Below are 16,282 nucleotides of genomic sequence, written 5' to 3'. Positions count from 1 at the left end.
TGTATATTTCTGGACAAGGAAACTCAACCAAGCCAGCCTTTAAACAGTAAACAAACCATTTTCTTCAGGTGCCACTTTGGATTGAAGTGATGCACAGCGATGTTGATTTCTGAAGCAAACAGTGATGCTTCAACATTTTATAGTTTTGACGTATGGTTGCCGGTTGAGAGCCATACACTAGATACCAGAGGATAGTGAAAAGACAGGAATTCACGAGGAAAAGACACTCCCATACCCGATTTGGTAACACCATGTGATGCCAAGGACTTTCTTAATCAGAGATCTTGGAGCTCAGGACGATGTAAGTAATATTACAAAGGCAATTATTTATCCTATTTCAAGATCAATGATAAAGATGAAAAAAACAACTAATTCTATTTTTTTCTATTTTCTACTTAAAGGAACACCGTAAGAGCACTTGCCTCGCATAACATTTTAATTCTGAAGAAACTGTAAGTTTATTGAACCCAACCTCATTTTGCTGTCACAACAAACGTGTAGAATTTTCTGAAGGTGGAATTGAAAACTTGCATCAATCAGGTCATGTCCTGCGTCAGTAACTCCGTGTCACCACTGAGGGAAAGAAACCTTCCCACGTCACCGGCGTGTAGAAGCAACACGTATGTATACAGTATATAGCGAACGGAAGGAAAATTCTCTCTTCCGGATGGGCAGCGTCAATAACTTCGTCATACGCCTTGGGCTTCCTGTGAGGCCACATATAAGGCGCTGCCTCTCACAGCACAGCCACACAACCTCGACTTCCTTTCACCTGAGTGGACCGTCGCAGCGTCTCCTCCACCTCAGCCACCAAAATGTTTGACGGCAAGAAATTCTTCGTGATCGGCAACTGGAAGATGAACGTCGACAAGACTCGCATCGACAACATCGTGAAGATGATGCGCGCTGCCTCTCTCAGCCCCAGCACAGGTGAGCCTTCTTCACACGCTTACATGCATGTGTCTCAGTTTGTTTAAGATATGTAAATATAGCACTGTTATACTTGCAACTGTTTAAAGTTATAACAATTTTATGTCACTTACAACAGAGGCGGTGGTAGGTTGTCCATCGTGCTACCTGTCCTACGCCCGCCAGCAGCTGCCGTCCAACATCGGCGTGGCGGCACAGAACTGCTACAAGGTGAGTATCGCGACTGTGCCGGTGTTGGCACTGTCCGCACTCCCCACCTGTTGTGTTGTGGAATACAACGTGCCCGTGGCGGCAGCGGCAGGACGCTAATGACTTGTTGTTTGTTGGTCGGCAGGAAGCGCGAGGCAACTTTAGCGGCGAGATCTCGCCGGCCATGATCCAGGACTGTGGGTGTGAGTGGGTGATCCTGGGCCACCCGGAGCGTCGGACGCTATTCCAGGAGTCAGACGAGTTCATCGGCCAGAAGGTGGCACACGCCATGAAGGCAGGACTCAAGGTGGGTTGGCGGCCGAGACCTGCATTCAGAAGGCTGTCTGGTTGATACTTATATGTATCAGTTGTTTGGATTATGAAGGCGCAGAAGGGGGGCGCGAGTACTATTACTAAGATGTAGACTGTTGTTGCAGGTGGTGGCGTGCCTATGCGAGACGAAGGAGGACCGCGCAGCTGGGCTCACGCAGGAGGTTCTTGCCTCCCAGCTGGAGTCTCTGGCGGCGTCGATCAGCGACTGGTCCCGGGTTGTGTTGGCCTTCGAGGCGCTGTGGGCCAGCAACACGGGGGTGCTGGCCACGCCCACCCAGGTACAGGAGGCCATGGCCATGATACGGGAGTGGCTGCGGCTCCACGAGGGGAACAGCGTCGCCGACAGCACGCGTCTCATCTACGCCGGCTCGGTGTCCTCCGGCAACTGCGAGGAGCTGGCGCGGCTCAAGGACGTGGACGGCTTTCTTGTGGGCAGCGCTGCGCTCAAGCCAGACATCGTGGACATCATCAACTCCGGCGGCTCCCACGTGTCCAAGCTCATCTCCTACTTCTCCGGCGAACACCATGACGAGATCTCCGTCTGAGCACGTCGTCTGGTGCGTGGCACCTATGCCGTAATATCTGTCGGGTATTGGGTTGCGATGCTTGGTGTGTGAATCCCATATGTCTAGTCCATGTGGATGACGCTATTTATTGTTATTTATCATGCAAATTTATATTTATGAAAATAGATTATATAAAACAATACTCGAAAATTTATTTTTCTCAACAAAGAAAAGACATATAATGTGATATACTTGGAGTGTGTGTGTGTGTGTGTGTGTGTGTGTGTGTGCGCGCGCGCGTTTTCGGGTGTATTTGTGCCTGTGCGTGTTTGCCTATGTGCGTTTGTGTGGGGGGATATGATGTTTTTACTAGTATCTACTTATTTTAGTATGTATATATATATATATATATATATATATATATATATATATATATATATATATATATATATATATATATCGCTCATTTGCGAGAAGAGTGACATAACTCAAACATTTGCTATTTTGAGTTATTGCCACCATCAAAAAGCCCGTGTCAAGCTCTATAAGTGACAATAACGTCATAACTGAGTCTGCAAATATGGCCGCTAGAGAGCGTCATGTGTCACTCGTGCACTACCTCGATCGTCATAACATTGGGTATCAATTTCGACACATCTCAGTTACTCAAGAGCTTTATTGGAGTGAGGATGTATGCTGCTGCGTGAACACTGGCATATTTTGTACTATGTCATCATTGTAACTAATGTGAGTATTCCCTTACTATGTTTATTTTTTCATGTACAATGTATTAATTTGAGTTGAGACAGTATTCATGCAAACCTTTAATGAGGCTATATGAAACTATTCCAAGATATGACAGTCTTCAAGCAAACTACTACTAACATCTAAGTATTTACTCAAGTTATGTCACTATTACAACCCACTAAAACCTACATAGCTTTCAAGGAAATTAGTTGATTTCAATATATGACTCTATTGAAGCAAACAATATGATTCTTAACCATTTTTTACATATTTTATTTAGAATTAGGTCGCTCTTCCCACAGAACAAGAGTGTCATATCAATTTAAGCAAGATTTATGTCACTTTGTTATTTTTTCTTCAATGCCAATGAACTGAAAAATGCACTTATTTCTTATTTCTTCTTTGCAGAAAATATGAGTAGCAGAGGTAAGAAGCTCGTGAACTTGGCGTTGCAGTCCAAAAAGAACATGAATGGGTTAAAGCCTCCCCAAGTTGATGACAATAACTCCAAAACATGTTAGTATTTTACCTACGCATTTTTTGAAAAGATTTTGAACAAAATAATTAGTACCTACAATATATTTTTTTCTCTTCTACGATTTATAATTAATTTATTTGCATCTTTTATAAAATTGAGCATTTAAAAAGAATTTCAGCTAGCCTAGGATTAATATTGATATACTTTTTTTGTTGTTGCAGCAACCACTCCCAGTGCATCACCATATGAAGTTCTGGAAACAAATTGCTATGAAGATTCCAGTACTGGCACTCGGCAAGAGCTTCAGCCAAAACCATCAACTTCGTCAAAAGCCGATCATCAAGTATTAAACTCATCCTCAAGTAATTCGTCCTCAACATCAAGTTCATCTTCAGAGTCAAGTGATACTTTATGTAGTGACGTCGATACAGATGATTCAGTTTCTGATAAGGATTACGTGCCTGATAAAGAGGATGAAACAGATGAGACTGAAGATGAATCACTACCAAGAAATCAGTCACTTTGTCCAGATAAATCAAAAGCAAGCCAGGAAAGCGTGTCTATTTTGGTAAGTCCGGCGAAGAAAGGCATCAAACGAAAGAGGCGTCCTGAAACATGGAAGAGAAACAAACAAAAACAGCTGCGAAATGCGGGAAAAGCCTACACCATGCATACCAAAAAAAAACAATGAGGACAGAAAGAAGAATGAAACCACCTTGTGGTGAAAAATGTAGGCTTAATTGTTCATCGAAAATCGATGAAGAAGCTAGAATGGAGATCTTCAACTCTTATTGGGACTTGGGTGAATTATCCCTACAGCGCCAATTTCTAGCCAATTCAATAACAGCCATTGAACCGACCTATAGATACGTTCGCATAGGTGGAAGTCGTCAGCCAAGAGCCTTGAACAGCGCATTTCATCTCCATGTGAATGGTGAGAAAGTTCGAGTATGCAAGCTGTTTTTTAAGAACACCTTGGATATAAATGACAGACCCATACGCACTGTTCTAGAAAAACAGAAAAAAATTGCTGGAACACTATTGGAACCTGACCTCAGAGGAAAACATGACAATCATGCTACTGTTAGTCAAGAAATTCGAGATGGAATAAAGCAGCATATAGACTCCATACCAAAAATTGAAAGCCACTACACTCGAGCCAATACTCCCAAGATGTTCATTGATGGCAGCAAGTCAATTGCTGACATACACAAGGATTATGTAGCAAAATGCAAAGAAGAACAGAAGCAGTTTGGAAATTATACACTCTTCTACAGAATATTCACAGAGGAGTATAATATTTCCTTCTACACTCCCAAAAAGGATCAATGCGATGTTTGCACCGCTTTTGAAAACGCCACTGAAACTGAGAAAGATGATATGAAGGAAAGTTATGATTTGCACCATCGAGAAAAGGAATTATCAAGAACAGAAAAAGCACGAGATAAGGAGAAGAAAAACTGTGCTGTTGCAGTATATGATTTACAAGCTGTTATGCAGCTACCTAAAGGAGAGGTTTCAGTATTTTACTATAAATCCAAATTAAATGTACTTAATTTTACCATATACAACCTGATATCTAATGCATGCAATTGCTATATTTGGAATGAATCCAATGGCCATAGAGGAGTAAATGAGCTTGGTACTTGTGTTCTGAAGTACTTAAAGGATACTTGTGATTCTGGTTGCACTGATTTTATTTTTTATTCTGATAACTGTTCAGGACAGCAGAAAAACAAGTTTATGCTTGCTCTATATCTGTATGCTGTAACAAACTTGGATATACATTCCATTACTCACAAGTACCTGATCAAAGGGCATACTCAAAATGAGGGAGATTCGGCGCATTCGCTGATCGAGAGGCAAGTTAAAAGGCTTCTTAAAAGTAGACCGATGTATGTCCCTGAAACTTTTGTAACAGCTGTTCGTGCAGCTAAAAAAAAGGGTGATCCTTTCGTTGTCCAGGAACTCTGCTATGAAGATTTCCAGAACATAAAATCATTAGTCAATGAGATTGGTCCCATGAACCTGAAAGAGTTGAAACTCTCTGATGCAAAAGTTCTGAGAGTAACCAAATCTTCACCAAGATCTGTCTTCTATAAGAATTCGTACGCAGATGATTTTCAAGAAACCACGGTCCTCAAAGCTAAGAACTACCCAAGGACAGTTAGTCTGCTACCTGCATTTAGTGTCAAGCCTGGGCTTCCTAAGAACAAGAAGGATGATCTCATTGGATTGTGCAAGAAAAACCTTATTCCAAACCAATACAAGTTGTTTTATGAGAGCCTTTAATTATTATTACTGCTCTGTAGATGTTCACTTATTTTTGGAAAGTATATTGTAAGGAAATTGTAAGGAAACAATCTATGTATCTCCTAAGTAGAACTTACTACTTAAATTTTTATTTATATGATGCAAACATTGGCTGAAATTTATTTTTTCATGTTTTGTTCTTCAGTTATTAGAATCTTTGAGGAGAATAAACTGTATAAAATCACCTGTTTATCTTTTATTTTCATAATCTAATATAACAATGCATGATATTTTTTACCAAAAAAAAGTCAAGTGACAAAAAATGAAATTTTCTGTGTAACTCAGTATTTGGAGCTTCACTTCAGCAATATTATCTTTATGATATACAGATAATTTGAGCCAGACAATACCTTTTAATATCCGTCATAAAACAGAACAAAATAATTTCATATGCACAAAATGAGCAATTCTCATAGTAATAGTGTCATATTTTGACTTGAAACTCAAAAGTTGTGACAGTTTTGCAACGAGATAGTCATAACTATGATTGCATGAAAAAAAGGCCCTCAATAATCATGCACTTCTTTTGATATTCATTGCAACACTTATTATAATCTAGCTAAATGTGTTGTCTACGTTTTAGTTTGAAAAAGGTCATCATTCATGTGATAGTTACAAACTACAGCGACATTGAAAACTGTTTTTGCCTCTCTTGAAAAATGTCCATTTTTGAGTTATGACACTGTTCTCGCAAATGAGCGATATATAGTTTTCTATCTTAATTTTTAATTTTTTTATGGAAAATTTATCTATGTTATTATTTATATTATTATTATTATTATTATTATTATTATTATTATTATTATTATTATTATTATTATTATTAGTCGTAGGGAGGAATACAGACGAAGGAGGTCTGTGAAAAGCTCACCAGCGAAAGGGATGAAGGAATGCTGATGGTTAGCTTTTGCACATGGGATTTGAACAGCTTAAGGTGAGCTAAAATAGGAAGTATTGTGCAGCGGGGCTATATGATACGAAGATATAGTTATCCAGTTAGCAAAGTTCGGAAGAGTAGGTAGCATGAAAATGTCGATAGAAGATAGAGGCAATACCTTGTTGCTAAATTTCTGTTTTTTGTTAAGAAACTGTATATTTTGTGGGACGATAACCAATATGTGAAGGTAGAGAAGTTGAATTCTTATAGGAAGTGTTTAGATTAAATTCTCCACAATAACTTTTCTCAGAAAATCCTTTTATTTGGTGTCATTTTAACAGTAAACAGCGGTAAAAAATGCATACATATAATCCAGCACATAAAAACTGCGAAAAAACTACAAGGGGAACGATTAGGTTGGAAGAAGAGGAAGAGGAGGAGGAGGAGCAGGAGGAAGAGGAGATGAAGATGAAGGCTGCTGCTGCTGCTTCTTATTCTGCTGCTGCTGCTGCTTCTGCTGCTGCTGCTGTTGCTGCTGCTGCTGCTGCTGATGATGATGATGATGATGGTGATGATGATGATGATGATGATGATGATGATCAGGAGGAGGGCAGAAGGAAGAGGAGGAGGAAGAGGACGAGGTGGAGGAGGAGGAGAAGGAGAAGGAGAAGGAGGAAGAGGAGGAGGAGGAGGAGGAGAGAAAGGAAAAGAAGAAAGTGTAGAAGGTTCGTGTATGGTTTTCAGAGCTTTTGGAAAGTATAAAATTATACAAAAAAATAAAATGAGCTGTATATTTCTGGAAAAGGAAACTCAACCAAGCCAGCCTTTAAACAGTAAACAAACCATTTTCTTCAGGTGCCACTTTGGATTGAAGTGATGCACAGCGATGTTGATTTCTGAAGCAAACAGTGATGCTTCAACATTTTATAGTTTTGACGTATGGTTGCCGGTTGAGAGCCATACACTAGATACCAGAGGATAGTGAAAAGACAGGAATTCACGAGGAAAAGACACTCCCATACCCGATTTGGTAACACCATGTGATGCCAAGGACTTTCTTAATCAGAGATCTTGGAGCTCAGTACGATGTAAGCAATATTGCAAAGGCAATTATTTATCCTATTTCAAGATCAATGATAAAGATGAAAAAAAAAAAAACTAATTCTATTTTTTCTATTTTCTACTTAAAGGAACACCGTAAGAGCACTTGCTTCGCATAACATTTTAATTCTGAAGAAACTGTAAGTTTATTGAACATAACCTCATTTTGCTATCACAACAAACGTGTAGAATTTTCTGGAGGTGGAATTGAAAACTTGCATTAATCAGGTCATGTCCTGCGTCAGTAACTCCGTGTCACCACTGAGGGAAAGAAACCTTCCCACGTCACCGGCGTGTAGAAGCAACAGGTAAGTATACAGTATATAGTGAACGGAAGGAAAATTCTCTCTTCCGGATGGGTAGCGTCAATAACTTCGTCATACGCCTTGGGCTTCCTGTGAGGCCACATATAAGGCGCTGCCTCTCACAGCACAGCCACACAACCTCGACTTCCTTTCACCTGAGTGGACCGTCGCAGCGTCTCCTCCACCTCAGCCACCAAAATGTTTGACGGCAAGAAATTCTTCGTGATCGGCAACTGGAAGATGAACGTCGACAAGACTCGCATCGACAACATCGTGAAGATGATGCGCGCTGCCTCTCTCAGCCCCAGCACAGGTGAGCCTTCTTCACACGCTTACATGCATGTGTCTCAGTTTGTTTAAGATATGTAAATATAGCACTGTTATACTTGCAACTGTTTAAAGTTATAACAATTTTATGTCACTTACAACAGAGGCGGTGGTAGGTTGTCCATCGTGCTACCTGTCCTACGCCCGCCAGCAGCTGCCGTCCAACATCGGCGTGGCGGCACAGAACTGCTACAAGGTGAGTATCGCGACTGTGCCGGTGTTGGCACTGTCCGCACTCCCCACCTGTTGTGTTGTGGAATACAACGTGCCCGTGGCGGCAGCGGCAGGACGCTAATGACTTGTTGTTTGTTGGTCGGCAGGAAGCGCGAGGCAACTTTAGCGGCGAGATCTCGCCGGCCATGATCCAGGACTGTGGGTGTGAGTGGGTGATCCTGGGCCACCCGGAGCGTCGGACGCTATTCCAGGAGTCAGACGAGTTCATCGGCCAGAAGGTGGCACACGCCATGAAGGCAGGACTCAAGGTGGGTTGGCGGCCGAGACCTGCATTCAAAAGGCTGTCTGGTTGATACTTATATGTATCAGTTGTTTGGATTATGAAGGCGCAGAAGGGGGGCGCGAGTACTATTACTAAGATGTAGACTGTTGTTACAGGTGGTGGCGTGCCTATGCGAGACGAAGGAGGACCGCGCAGCTGGGCTCACGCAGGAGGTTCTTGCCGCCCAGCTGGAGTCTCTGGCGGCGTCGATCAGCGACTGGTCCCGGGTTGTGTTGGCCTTCGAGGCGCTGTGGGCCAGCAACACGGGGGTGCTGGCCACGCCCACCCAGGTACAGGAGGCCATGGCCATGATACGGGAGTGGCTGCGGCTCCACGAGGGGAACAGCGTCGCCGACAGCACGCGTCTCATCTACGCCGGCTCGGTGTCCTCCGGCAACTGCGAGGAGCTGGCGCGGCTCAAGGACGTGGACGGCTTTCTTGTGGGCAGCGCTGCGCTCAAGCCAGACATCGTGGACATCATCAACTCCGGCGGCTCCCACGTGTCCAAGCTCATCTCCTACTTCTCCGGCGAACACCATGACGAGATCTCCGTCTGAGCACGTCGTCTGGTGCGTGGCACCGATGCCGTAATGTCTATCGTGTATTGTGATGCGATGCTTGGTGTGTGAATCATGAGTCATGTTTAAATGGCTGGAGCTATTTATTGTTATTTATATATGCTCTTTACACAAATGTCCCTTAATATATTTTATATAAATAAAGAATAATATTATAAGAAAGAATTTGATTTATATATGAACAAATCGCTTCTATATAAAAAAAATTACTAAACATTTCATATATATATATATATATATATATATATATATATATATATATATATATATATATATATATATATATATATATATATATATATATATATATATTGTCGCTCTTTTAGATCTTTAGATCTATTACTATTTTACATTTTTATACTTTTGCTTCTTTTGTTACTAGCCCATTTAAGTTATTTTGGTCTGAAGATGCTCGAGGTCGAGCGAAACGCGTCGCAGTTACATGAATTTAGTCTTGGGCAACTTATTTAAGTGGCAGAACCTCACATCAAGCAACTAGTGAGGAAATACGAAAAGTTAAACAAAGAACTGGTAAATTGTCAACATGGCATTATTTTCAATGAAATGTGTAGTAATGAAGGGCTGCTCCCAAATTACACAAATATATATATATATATATATATATATATATATATATATAGATATATATATATATATATATATATATATATATATATATATATATATATATATATATATATATATATATATATATATATATATATATATATATATATATATATATATATATATATATATATATATATATATATATATATATTATCAGCCTGTATCATTCAATATCACGACAGGCTTCTCCCAAATGTTTTCATGTGTTTCGTTTTTGTGCTTCTTGTTTCCAGTATTAATGTTCCGTGTACTTTTAGTCCCTTCACAGCAATAGGTGAACGGTCTTTCCTTGGGTCGTTTTATATTACTTTATTCTTTTCTTTTACACAGTCTGTCACTTCTTTAGGTGTAGTCTCTTCACTTAGATATAAGCCTTGATCATTATTTTATAGATTCACCTTTATTATGTCGTCTACTGTTGACTCTTTTATTCATTTGCACTGTGCCTTATCCCTTATCCTTTTCCCCTTGAATACGTCCTGCCAGTTTTCCTTTGGCACTTATTCGATTCCTTTTTTTAATCCATTCGTGTATCAAGACGAAGAGAACGCAGTGAGTGAAAACCCTTTTTAAGCACAACAGAAGAGGGCTTTTCAATACCTGACCTTTTTTTTCCGAAAGTGTTCTGTTGAAGTCTTAGAAGTTTTTTTAATATCTGATTCAAGTTAGGGATTTATTTTACTCAATTGTCATAACTAAATATATTAAGTTCCTATAACTTGCTTCCTCTTGAGTGACCATTTGTTCGATTTGAGCATGATTCTTGAAAACATTTCAAGCAATTTCTTATTCGTCTCTAGCCCTTGGTGTAGAATTTTTTTTTTTTTTTACCATATGCTGCAGTCTACCACTAGACTCGCAAAAAAGAATAACGTCATCTGCAAATCAAAGATTACTTAGGTATTCGTTTCCTGTTCTGATTCTCTTTTTTTCCAGTTATTCTTAAAAAAAAAAAATCATCTCAGTTCTCCGTAAACGGTTCAAGTAATACAATATCGCCATCTCAAACTTTACTGGTACAGGTGTTAAGTCAATAGTCAGTATTCCATCTTTAAATGTCTAAGAATTCTTTAATAGATTTTCTCTACTCTATGTTACGATATCGCATCATCATTGTTACAGTTTCCACTGAGTTTAAGACATTCTCGTAGTCAAGGAATGCAAAGGAACAGGATTTTCGTATTACTTTTCTTTGTTGCCTGGTTTACCTTCTAGATATGATCCATGGTTGAGAATACACTTTCAAACCAATCCTGCTCCCTGTCCTGTTTGTTGTTATTTTGGGGAGTAATTTGTAGATGATTGACAATAATTTAATAAGATGAATATTTATTAATTTTAGGATATGTTATATATATATATATATATATATATATATATATATATATATATATATATATATATATATATAGATATATATATATATATATATATATATTTATTTATTTATTTATTTATTTATTTATTTATCTATCTATCTAGCTATCTAGCTATATATCTATTTATCTACCTATCTATCTATCTATATCTATCTATCATCTATCTATCTATCTATCTATCTATATATATATATATATATATATATATATATATATATATATATATATATATATATATATATATATATATATATATATATATATATATTATTATGATTTTTTTTTTATTATGGTTGATTTTTTCGTTTTCAAGACATCTAACAAAAAGTTTCGACAGATTTTTTTACAGTAATTTATTCGGCATTTTTTATGAGCTTTACACTAACACAATTTTACGTGTTTAATTTCGTCTTATTTATACTGCAAAGATTTCCCACTTCGGTCAAGCGCTGAATGTCTGAATGATAGTGTTCATTGTAAAACTTCAACGACCTTTAGTTCGCCCCTGCTAACTGGAGTTCGTCGTTGTACAAAAGATAAATATATACATACATGCCCAAGTACTTCTGCTTTTTCTCTTAGAGCTGTACAACCAATCCTAGTTATGTTCAAAGAAAGAGAGAAAGAAAGAAAGAAAGAAAGAAGGAAGGAAGGAAGGAAGGAAGGAAGGAAGGAAGGGAGGAAGGAAGGAAAGAAAGAAAGAAAGAAAGAAGGAAAGAAAGGAAGAAAAGAACATCACAGCATCAGTTATCTCAACACGGGAGAAATACAACTTTTGAAAGCATCTCGAAAATCCCGGGAAAGTCCCATTTATTGCGTCCCCCCCCCCTCTCTCTCTCTCTCTCTCTCTCTCTCTCTCTCTCTCTCTCTCTCCCCCCCCCCTGGTGATCCGAGCAAGTCACGTCACGCCTCACGCACGAACAAGGATGCTGAGGACAAGACGGTTTGCTGCGGTGCCTTAGGCAGAGGCAAGACAACACGAGAACTAGACTATGGATTCCCGGAGTGTGCTGCCTGGCGTGGCTCACGAGAAATAGGCTATGGATTCCCGGAGCGTCATATCTGGCGCGGCTTCCTCTATTACTAAAGAAATTATCCCTTGTTTATGTTACAAAGTTGATTACTTTGTTGACTTGTCTCGCGGCGCCTCATTAGATATTTGGTAAACTCCCTTATTCATTGTTTTACTATTAAAGAAAAAGGTGCTACACGTCATTGATCGTGCAATTTGTCTCAGCGACCTAGCAATATATCAGGTGTTACATTCACAGCCCAGTCTGAACCCTCGTATCGGTGCTGCGAGCTGGGCGCCTCCCGCCGTCTGCTATTTATTCAGTTATTCATCAGTAAAGCAAAGGTAAAGTTGGGAGCATACGCTATTTAGCTGCGCGTGGCCGCGGTGCTCATCTTCTTATCACTGGCCCTCGAACCTGTGGTGCGTGAGAACCCATTACCCGGGGACACAAGGCAAGTGCAACATCCCGGTTATCAAAGTTTACCTTCCCCAGGTTTTCCCAGGAACCCATTTATCCAACAGCCCGAAAGGGAGGAACAGCAGCATGAAAGAACCCTGCCATAGGTGACGACCTTGGGAGAACAATGCAAATGCTACTTGCTATATTACGGTGTCACATTCTGTCTTCCCCGGAATCTCAACCCTTCCCTGGCCACCAAGTGAAATGGTTTCCTCCTCTCAGCGCACCTACACTACGCTACGTCCGGCCTTGCATCCGGTGCGTCATCAGGTGTAGCAGGTTCCCACGGGTCCAGCAAGGTGAGCGGGCGGACGAAGCGAGGAAGTGACGGCGAGTGGTGTAAGAGGTTCCTAAGGTGTGCTCTGGTCACGTTGAGTACAAGACAACCGCTGGGAAAAATTATTGTTGGGAGGAAGCAACGTGTTTATTTACCCGCGTGGGTATGACGTGTTGGTGACGTGCTATTGACGCTCGGTGGGTCATTTTTGTGTGCGCGCTTTCCTATTTGATTTTACCTATTTCTATTTTTACGTAGCTTGGTCAAGGTTGTAATATCCCGTTTTATAACACTATTTTACGATATAAATCTTGAAATCTGTGTACGGTTTTGACACACGACTTCGTTAACTGAAGCTTTTCATTCGCCATTCATCTATTTGAAGAGTGAATTTCTATGAATTTAATCGAATTTCTTATACTGTTTTTTTTTTGTTTTTTTTTTGTGTGTGTGTGTGATTCATTACACACACACACACATATATATATATATATATATATATATATATATATATATATATATATATATATATATATATATATATATATATATATATATATATATATATATATATATATATATATATATATATATATATATATATATATATATATATATATATATATATATATATATATATATATATATATATATATATATATATATATATATATATATATATATATATATATATATATATATATATATATATATATATATATATATACACACACACACACACACACACACACACACACACACACACACACACACACACACACGTCACTTCAACGCCATATTAGGGATTAGCTCATTTAATTAAGAAAATTTATAAATGACCGGAAGGGACGCCGCGGGCTCAGGCGGCAACACTGAAGCGAGCAACAAGGCTCAGCGAGGGTAAAGAGGCCGAGACGCGCAGGAAGACGCCAGACCGCAACGACACAGCTCGCGAGGAAGAGTTCCGCCGCGCCGCAGCCACACCGCAGTCATGACGGCCCCGAGGACCTTCACCGTGGTGGGGAACTGGAAGATGAACACGCTCAAGGACGACATTGACTGGCTGACGGGCGTGCTGAAGGCGGCACCCGTCACGCCCAATACAGGTGAGCGGCTGCCTCGTCCACCTGCCCGATCACAGGCAGGAACTGTCCAGGCGTCATAATATTATAAGAAGAGGGGGAGGGGAGTACTTACGATTAGTGGGTACCATAAGGGGATTAGCTTCTTGGTTAACTTAGTAGAATTATTAATGATAATGCCTCAATATTTACTAAAACGTCTTCCAGAGGTGATAGTGGGAAGCCCCTCGTGCTACTTGGCCTACGCTCGCCAGCAGCTGCCGGCCAACATCGGCGTGGCGGCGCAGAACTGCTACAAGGTGAGCACCGGGAGTGTGCCGGTGTTGGCACTGTCCGCACTCCCCACCTGTTGTGTTGTGAAATACAACGTGCCCGTGGCGGCAGCGGCAGGACGCTAATGACTTGTTGTTTGTTGGTCGGCAGGAAGCGCGAGGCAACTTTAGCGGCGAGATCTCGCCGGCCATGATCCAGGACTGTGGGTGTGAGTGGGTGATCCTGGGCCACCCGGAGCGTCGGACGCTGTTCCAGGAGTCAGACGAGTTCATCGGCCAGAAGGTGGCGCACGCCATGAAGACGGGACTCAAGGTGAGTTGGCGGCCGAGACCTGTATTAAGTAGGCTGTCTGGATAATACTTATATGTATCAGTTGTTGGATTAAGGAAGGCGCAGAATGGGGGAGCGAAGATTATTACCAAGGATTATTACTAAGACGCAGACTGTTGTTGCAGGTGGTGGCGTGCGTGTGCGAGACAAAGGAAGACCGCGCAGCTGGATGCACGCAGGAGGTTCTTGCCGCCCAGCTGGAGTCTCTGGCGGCGTCGATCAGCGACTGGTTCCGCGTGGTGTTGGCCTTCGAGGCGCTGTGGGCCAGCAACACGGGGGTGCTGGCCACGCCCGCCCAGGTGCAGGAGGCCATGGCCATGATACGGGAGTGGCTGCGGCTCCACGAGGGGAACAGCGTCGCGGACAGCACGCGTCTCATCTACGCCGGATCGGTGTCTTCTGACAACTGCGAGGAGCTAACGCGGCTCAGGGACGTGGACGGCTTTCTTGTGGGCAGCGCGGCTCTTAAACGGGAGATCGTAGACATCCTGCGAGCGTCAAGAGTTTCCTGTTCCAGACTTTGGGCGGGGCAGCAGCGTCTGCAAGCCATCAGTCAGCTCATCTCACACCTAAAAGACTCGCGCTTTAACCACCTTTCCCTGGACACCAGAGTGACCAGACGCCTCTAGGAAACTCGAAGTATGATCGGCTTCACCAAAACGTAATTTCACTACTTGCAGCTTTCTGGCTCACGCTACAATCTCGTTTGGACCCTTGTCGGAAGGCCTTGCATGTTCACCCTTGAGCGAGGCAGCTTAGGCGGTGCTAAACCACCACCAGCTATGCAGAGGGTGGGACACAACTCATGAAGCACACATGGTACCATTCAGTGGTGGATGAACAGGGGCACAGGTGTAAGGAGAAACAGCCCAAGCCAACAATTGTTTGCCAAGGGCGCTAGCAACTTCATGACGGAGCTTATTTATAAATTTATATATTCATTATTTATTTTTCATTATATATATATGTGTGTGTGTGTGTGTGTGTGTGTGTGTGTGTGTGTGTGTGTGTGTGTGTGCGTGTGTGTGTGTGTGTGTGTGTGTGTGTGTGAGAGAGAGAGAGAGAGAGAGAGAGAGAGAGAGAGAGAGAGAGAGAGAGAGAGAGAGAGAGAGAGAGAGAGCAGGAGCATGGCGTTAACAGCTTTGACGTGAAGATCATAAGGGACAATGATGACTGTTTTATTAATAAACAAATACAATCTCAAAATATGCCTTGTTATTTTCTTTCACTGCTAGAGAGAGAGAGAGAGAGATATATATATATATATATATATATATATATATATATATATATATATATATATATATATATATATATATATATATATATATATATATATATATATATATATATATATATATATATATATATATATATATATATATATAGATATATATATATATATATATATATATATTTGTCAAGTACCCCTTATTGTTTTTATGCAATACGCGACCTACTCATTACATCAACTCGAACGTCCAGAGACTATCAGGAGCATAGACACAGGCTTTTAGGAATTCGTGAAGCCGGAAACATTTATTCATTTATTGAAGCATTTTTAGGTGAATCGACATCTAGCATCTTTGTAGCGTATGGAGGGATAAAAGAACAATTGTGATTAAGATGGAAAGGGAGAAGAAAAGAAGAAAAATA

General features: G+C 40.8%; 2 protein-coding genes across 8 annotated transcripts in view; both read left to right on the top strand.

The window, feature by feature from the left end:
- Positions 1–9,331, top strand: part of LOC127005860 (triosephosphate isomerase-like) — a 21,419-nt gene extending 12,088 nt beyond the window's left edge. Inside the window, exons 1-4 of one of the 7 annotated variants that reach the window (XM_050875159.1) lie at positions 730–930; positions 1,049–1,140; positions 1,265–1,426; positions 1,557–2,292. In XM_050875159.1, coding sequence (XP_050731116.1) covers positions 816–930; positions 1,049–1,140; positions 1,265–1,426; positions 1,557–1,997 — 810 coding nt within the window. In that variant the 5' untranslated portion in view covers positions 730–815 and the 3' untranslated portion in view covers positions 1,998–2,292. Of the gene's footprint in view, positions 1–729; positions 931–1,048; positions 1,141–1,264; positions 1,427–1,556; positions 2,323–7,900; positions 8,093–8,210; positions 8,303–8,426; positions 8,589–8,718 lie in introns of those variants that run through there. The other 6 variants (XM_050875161.1, XM_050875158.1, XM_050875162.1 and 3 more) reach the window with 6 other exon arrangements.
- A 4,414-nt stretch (positions 9,332–13,745) lies between these two features.
- LOC127005861 (triosephosphate isomerase-like) lies at positions 13,746–15,733 on the top strand. Its single transcript, XM_050875164.1, has 4 exons — positions 13,746–14,047; positions 14,231–14,322; positions 14,447–14,608; positions 14,752–15,733. Exons 1-4 carry the CDS (start codon positions 13,933–13,935, stop codon positions 15,253–15,255), a joined length of 873 nt encoding a protein of 290 aa, XP_050731121.1. The 5' UTR covers positions 13,746–13,932; the 3' UTR covers positions 15,256–15,733.
- The last annotated feature ends 549 nt before the right edge of the window (positions 15,734–16,282 follow it).

The sequence above is a fragment of the Eriocheir sinensis genome, chromosome 31 (genome assembly GCF_024679095.1).
Source record: "Eriocheir sinensis breed Jianghai 21 chromosome 31, ASM2467909v1, whole genome shotgun sequence".
In the NCBI taxonomy this organism is placed as follows: domain Eukaryota; kingdom Metazoa; phylum Arthropoda; class Malacostraca; order Decapoda; family Varunidae; genus Eriocheir; species Eriocheir sinensis.
The sequence above is the reverse complement of the archived record's forward strand: the minus strand, read 5'-3'. Positions and strand labels throughout refer to the sequence as shown.

Bases quoted from the DNA above. Each gene is read 5' to 3' on its own strand.
- LOC127005861 (XM_050875164.1), top strand. From the start codon at position 13,933: ATGACGGCCCCGAGGACCTTCACCGTGGTGGGGAACTGGAAGATGAAC. The intron at 14,048-14,230 runs GTGAGCGGCTGC...AACGTCTTCCAG, and splicing joins ACCCGTCACGCCCAATACAG to AGGTGATAGTGGGAAGCCCC. The intron at 14,609-14,751 runs GTGAGTTGGCGG...CTGTTGTTGCAG, and splicing joins CCATGAAGACGGGACTCAAG to GTGGTGGCGTGCGTGTGCGA.